This window comes from Mirounga angustirostris, unplaced genomic scaffold, assembly GCF_029215605.1.
Source record: "Mirounga angustirostris isolate CCGP_5_RB_7025 unplaced genomic scaffold, mMirAng1.0.hap1 SCAF_9, whole genome shotgun sequence".
NCBI classification, from domain to species: domain Eukaryota; kingdom Metazoa; phylum Chordata; class Mammalia; order Carnivora; family Phocidae; genus Mirounga; species Mirounga angustirostris.
The window spans coordinates 22,087,232-22,093,966 of NW_026991717.1; the positions used below are offsets into that span (position 1 = coordinate 22,087,232).

General features: G+C 55.7%; 1 protein-coding gene across 1 annotated transcript in view; it reads left to right on the forward strand.

Moving 5' to 3' along the window:
• KLF13 (KLF transcription factor 13) overlaps positions 1-6,484 on the forward strand; it is a 50,621-nt gene extending 44,137 nt beyond the window's left edge. The window contains exon 2 of the mRNA XM_045899559.3: positions 368-6,484. Coding sequence (XP_045755515.1) covers positions 368-657 — 290 coding nt within the window. The 3' untranslated portion in view covers positions 658-6,484. The remainder of the gene's footprint in view (positions 1-367) is intronic.
• Positions 6,485-6,735: the final 251 nt, after the last annotated feature.

Below are 6,735 nucleotides of genomic sequence, written 5' to 3' on the forward strand. Positions count from 1 at the left end.
CAGGTCCTTCCTGGCCCTAGACCCTTCACTCCTGTTCCCCATCTTTGATCCTGAAGATGGGCCTGAGCTCCCCACAAGCCAGGGTCAGGGGGCCTACACAGGCTGTTGGGTGCCACGACCAGGGGCCTTGGGCCCTGCACTCACATTACCTGAGATGCTGCCATTTCATCCTGGGAGGTGTCTGCTGCCTTCCTTGGGTACCAGATGGAGGGCACTGGCAGGGCACACCTTTGCCCTGATGGCTTTGTCACAGAGGCCGGTGGAGACAGGGCGCAGAAGGCGGGGACCATCTCGGGGTGGGGAGGAGCGGGCTGCGTGGAGGGCAGGCCCAGGAGCGGGGACTGACGCTCTGCCCTGTCACCCGCAGGTGAGAGGCCCTTCGCCTGCAGCTGGCAGGACTGCAACAAGAAGTTCGCGCGCTCGGACGAGCTGGCCCGGCACTACCGCACGCACACGGGCGAGAAGAAGTTCAGCTGCCCCATCTGCGAGAAGCGCTTCATGCGCAGCGACCACCTGACGAAGCACGCGCGCCGCCACGCCAACTTCCACCCGGGCATGCTGCAGCGGCGCAGCGGGGGCTCGCGGACCGGCTCCCTCAGCGACTACAGCCGCTCGGACGCCAGCAGCCCCACCATCAGCCCGGCCAGCTCGCCCTGAGCCGGGCCCCTGCCCGCCCGCGGCCGCACAGCCCCGCCCTCCCCGCCCTCCCCGCCCCGGGGCCCCGCCCCCCCGGGCGCCCTGCCCCCCACCCCCCCTCTGCGGGAGCCCCGCCCCACTCCGCCCCGCCCACCCCGGGGCTGGCCGAGGACCCTCCGCCCCCACTACAGCCATGAGCAGATGCTCACCCTTCCTCTCGTGATGCCGTGTCTTTTCCTTTTGTAATAAGAAAGAAGAGAACTTTATGAAGTCAATAACAACAACACAACAAACAATTTCTTCACCTCAGGTGTCAAAGTAAATTTGTAAAAAAACAAAAAATTTTCAAAAAACACCATCCACAAATTGCACAATAGACATACCCACAAAGGTGAGATTCAGTGGTGTTGAACCCCCCCCTTTCTCAGGGATGGACATGTTCCACGAGGTCAGTGAGGACACCCCCTTCCTGCCGCCTTATTCTGTACATAGATTTGCACTCTGGAGTTTTCTGTTAGGTTCGGGAACACACTGGGGACAAAGGAGATGAAGCAGTGCAGGTGGGGCTCAGCATCCAGCCTGTGTGTCAGTTGATCAGTCAGTTCTGAGTGGACGCGGTCACTGACATTTGCTTCCAGGCCAGATTCCCAAGCCGGAGACCTCCTGGCCGCCAAGCCTCTGCCCCAGCAGCCCAGCCGGGCTCAGGACGTAGATGATTCAGAGGGATGCCTTAAGCTGTACTGGGCAGAAGAAGCACTCCACCTGGGGAGACTGCAGAGGTGCCCGCCTTGTGCGGGGGCCCTGCCCATCTCCCTCCCCCTGCCTCCAGGAGCCTTTCTCTGGGCCTCTCAGAGCACTGGAAGCAGAGATGCGAGCCCGGGTTGATCAGCCCGCTGCACCATCTGAAGTCCGATGTGACAGGGCCCGGGCCACGTTTTCCCAGCCCTTGGCCTGCCTGAGGTATGTGCCCCGCGTAGGGACACCTGATGGTCTGTGTCCTGCAGAAGGCACATGGAGACCTCTCACTCTCTCGTGTTCTCTGACTGGAAAACAGAGCCTGGGAACCCAGTCTTTTTCAGAGATGTCCGAAAGTGTCTCTGGTGCCTCCAGTTCCCGTGTTCTCCTGGACCGGCCCTGCTCTCAAGACACCTTTGTTTGAAACTGCGGGGAAGGTTGTTGGGCCACCTTGCCAGAGGCCCAATATGTGTGGCCGTGCACGTGGCAGCGCTCGGTGCTTCACAGAGACAGTTCTGTAGCAAGAGACCGGAACATTGTGACTTGGAACTTTTTGGGAGTGGTAAAGCAGATGTTATGGGAAATGCTGTCGGAGAATGTGCATTCTGTTTCCTCCCTGGGGAACACCAGACAGAAAGTTGTGGGAAATACTTTGCTCAGACCCACCGTGTTCCCAGCTTGGAATTAGCAAACCTCCAGCTTCTCCATGAGCTTTGCACCCCCTGGACTTCTCCCTTTCCCTCCCACTCCTCCCCTCCTGCCTGGGAGGCCCCGGCCCACACCTGCCCGCCCGTGGTGCAGTAGGGCTCCAGGGGCTCCGTTGCCAGCATTCTCCTGCTGGGAGAGGAAGAACAGAGAGCTGAGCGGTTTCTCGGGAGCCCCCGCCTGGGCTGGGCTGGGGCTTGAGCCCTGGCAGGGCAGTCAGGCTGGGCTCCAGCATGCTGCTCCTCTGCAGACATTTGGAGGCTCCTCCTCAGTGCTGCTGCCTGGGCACCTCCCTTCCCTTCCTCCTGAGAGTTGGGGCGTGTAAATACAAGCCCCCAGGACAGCGCGTGTGTGTGTGTATGTGTGTGTGTGTGTGTGTGTGTTGGGGTGGGGGGGTGTGGGTTTGGGGTGGATTTGCGGTATCTCGCAGAGACCTCTGCTCATTTTGGTGAGGAGGAATGACCCTTGGGACCTCAGAGGGCTGTAGATGGGCTTCCTGGGCCCAGAGTGCCTTGGTTGTGGCCATCCTGCGTCCACCCCACCGTATCCCGGCATGAGGGGCAGCACAGAGAAGCCCCAGAGACCCAGGCCTGCCTGGTGCTCACAGCCCTTGGCCGCAGCTTTGGGCCGGCACCCTCTGCCCATAATGACCACAAGGGTGGCAATGTGCCGGATGCAGCACTTGGTGCCCCTTTCGAACTCTACTGTGTGTCACCTGGGATCGGCCAGGGGCATGGTGGTGGCTTCTGAGTAGCGTGTTCGGTACCAAGTTGGGCAGTAGCATTGTTCTTGCTGTGGGTGGAAGCCAAGCAGGGCTGGGGGGTCAGGTGCAGAGCTGACGGCCCTGGCTGTCATGTCCCATTTGGGCTGCATGACAGCCCTGCTTGTGTTTGGTCTGGGAGAGAGGGTGGAAGATCCTAGAGAGATCTGGACAGAAGAGCGCCCTGAGTGCTTGGGGTGAGAGATCTTCGTGTCCAGTTCCGAAGTGAGGCCCAGAAGGCCCTCGGAGGCCCCTCCCAAAGTTGTTTCTGTGTGAGGCATAGAAAGCCACACTCTGAATACATTTCATGTCTCAGGAACTCACATTCCAGGTTCAGGAATTTTATTCCAAAGTCCTTTGGTGTGCTCACCGTCCACGGGTCCCCGAAGGCAGGGAGAGGGAGCTGTGTGTCTCCGGGAGGCCACACAGTGCTATCCCCTTGAGGAGCCAGGAGTCTCCTTGTGATCTGCCCACTGGCATCTCAGAAGGAGGGTTTCTAACCCCACATCTGTCTGCACATAGGAAGGGGAGTAAGGACTCTAAACCCAGTCATCTTGGAATAAAAGAAGAGCTGGTTTGTTTTAGAGGCGGGGTGGGGGGTGGGGGAGGGAAAGCGGGTGTTTGCTGTTTCCAAAGAGAGCACTTAATTTAATTTTTCCTCTAAATAACCCAGGGCTGTTCCGTCAGATAGATGGAAGGGTAACATTGCCTTAAAACAGAAATATGCAGGCATTGGCTATTTTTGGCAAATGAGTGTGTCTTCATTCCCAAAGCGGTTCTGGTCTAATGGCAGGGTGCGGTCCTTCCGCTATGGGCCTGGCCTGGGAGATGGGGCACTGCTCTGCTGACTTAGGGCACCTGGAGGGAATCCCCACCTGGCTTCCCTGGGCACTTGGCCTGGGGCTCCGGTTGGACCATCCTGACTCATCTGGGGCTAAAATTCATCTCACTTGAAGGGTGGGAAAAATCCATGAACCTCAGGCGAGGTTTAAATGGGCTCTCCCTGGCATCTCATCACCATGAAATGAGTGCTCGTGGAAGGGGGCGGTGGGCCTTGGAAAGCCACTCCCTGGGGCCCCCCCGGAAGCAGTTACATAGGGCGGACCCTCCTGAAACAGCCTGCATTTTCTTCTAAGATGTAGAATGTCTTCCCAGCCTGGGTCTATTTCAGGGTCTTTCATTTTTCTGGTTTATGGCCATGCTTGCTGGCTTCAGTGTGATTGAAGAACCCATAGGACTCCTAGACATAATAGTGAAAACTCAAACGTTTATTTTGTAGCAGACTTGTTCTCACAGGCCAAGGGGGCAGAGATCTCAAAATGAAGGTTGCCTGAACAAAGGGAGAATTTCCTCCAAAAAATCCTAAAAGTGACCCTGGACTCAACCATCAGGGGGCTGGTGTTTAGCTCACATCCCAAATAAGAAAGCCCCTCTTTGCGTCAGCCATGTGAGGGGACCAGTTGTCAGCTCCCTATATGCCCACGGAATCCTACAGCCATCCGGAAAGGAACAGGTGAACACAGCCGTTTCCACAAAGGACCCCAGGGTCCTCTTCTGTAGGGTGCTATGTAGGGACAGGCAGCGATGCCCTTGATGGGAATGTAGTCCTGGAGGTGCCCTACCTGCATCCCACGACACCCCCACTATGGCACTTGAGGTGCAGGACACCACCCACCCTTTATTCCGAGGCCATGCAACCGGGCAGGTGCAGGATTCGCCACGGTGCAGCCTCCAGGTGCAAACATCAGTGGGACTGGGGTCCCCAGATCTCACCGTGCCCTGGGTCACAGCTCAGACCAGTGGGGAGTGACTTGGAGATAGGGACAGACAGGCCACAGGTAGCCCCCAGCCCACCAGTTGGGACGTGAAGAGAGGGCCGGTGGCTTTCTATGGTCCCAAGGGAAGTGTGGCAGAACTGGGGTCTCCAGTCGAGCTCTCTGCTGCCCGGCCCAGAGTCTTCAGAAGACCCAGCCTCCTTTCTTGCCAGAAGCAGGTGCTAAGGTGGACGGCAAAGGTAATAGCACTCGCCAGGGACTTCATCCATGGTCTCAGCGAGCAGGAGTGCCACCTAACAAGAAAGTGTGATCTGAGCAATAGCGTCCCATTGTCATTTAACTCCTGATTTGGGCTGTTTACAGGGCTACCTGATTATTTTGACTTCTGACAGATATCACTGATTTTTTTTTTAACCCGTTTTTAAAGTCATTCAGTCAAAAACAGTGCTGGAAGGTTTAAAGGGGCTGATGTAGTGGTCACATCGAAAACAGTTAGATGCTTTGTCGATCACGCACATCTTTTGCTACCCAAAGATTCCATATGCGATTCTGGTGACTGTTTTCCAAAGGTAAAATCAAGGATGTGGGCCTACAATTTCTGAAAGCAGGTTTGCCCTGGGAAGAGCCAGCTCCTATGACTGATATTCCCAATTCTGAGGCTCAGTTTCAAAGGTTTGTCCAAGACACATTCCAGAGAATTTTGTACCAGAATTTGGATGTGCAATCCAGCTTACTACTGATAAATGCCTGCGCAGCATTTAGGGCGAGGCCCTTCCTCCCACCCACTGCCCTGTCCCTCACTGGTGTGAAGATTGGCTTTGGTGGGAGCTTCGAGCCCCAGATCCATGAGGGCGGAGGCGCCATACTTGGTTTCTTCTGACCCCCTGTAGCAATGTCAGACTTGCAGTACGTCCAGCTGGCCCTGCCCAGCCTCTCCCCTTCTCATGCAGCTTTAAAACCTTACTACTTTTATTTAAAGATGAGCAGGATGGGAGGGGAGGGGACCACATGAGCAGCTTTCTCCCAGGGCTCAGGGGCATTTTCCCAGGGACGTGTTGACAGGATGTTGTACATGCTCATTTAAGAAACCCAAGTATGTGAGCTGAATGCCTGCAAGACAACCACAGGTCTGGCCGAAGGTTGGCCTCCCCTACTCGGAGCACAAGGGCTGGGGGTACCGGCCGGATCCCTCCCCAGCCTGCCCTGTGTATGGGGTGAGAGGGCCACTTCCCAGCGGGGCTCAGGCAGCCATTCCCAGGTCAGGGTGCAGGTGTCGGGGTGGGTGGCTTCGCTCCCAAGCCTCACCCTGGAGAGTCCGTGTGCCTAGTGCCGAGGATCCCAAGGGCTCAGCAGCATCAGCACGAGCTATGCATTGTGGGGCGTGGAGCTTGCTGTGTTTCCACATAACTGGGAATACCTCGTGTGGGTGTGTTGGGTGCATGAGTCAGCCACCCCCAGACCCGCACAAATGACCCCTTCCCCATCCAAAGCCATTGATGGAGCTTCTCTGGAATCGTATGCCAAAATCCCAAGGCAGAATCCAAGGGTCCAAGACCATTTCCATGGATCACATGTTTTCCTTTTCTGTAGGAACTTTTTTTTTTCTTTTTAACCAGCACCACACCATGCTTCCGAAGGCCATGTTTCATCTTTTCTGGATCACTACAGTGAAGTATTACAGTTGTACAGTTCCCAATCTGGCCTTGGCTTGCTTGGATAAAACTTTGTATGTATTTTGTATGGCATAGATTCTATATTGTAATGATGTCCTATGCAAAAAGAAAAAAAATAACTAAATTGTAAATTTTATTGTTTTAACGTGTATGCATGTTTAGTGACGTTTACATTTTGAAATAAAATTTATGATTCATTATTTTATTTGCCAGAGCTGGTTCCTTGGAGAGGCCTAGGGTGGGGGAGGGGAGCAACCTAAGTGGACCAACTCCAACAGCTGTATAGAATTGGCTGAGGGGGCAGAAACCAACCTGGAACTTTGTAGGCCTTTTACAGGAAACAAGGCTTTGCAGAGAGTGGGTGCCCCTCTGGCTATCCCCTCCCACCTACTCAGCCGATTTCAGCTTGTCACACTCCCACCCCTCAGCTCTTCTCCCTTCCCGCCCCCCA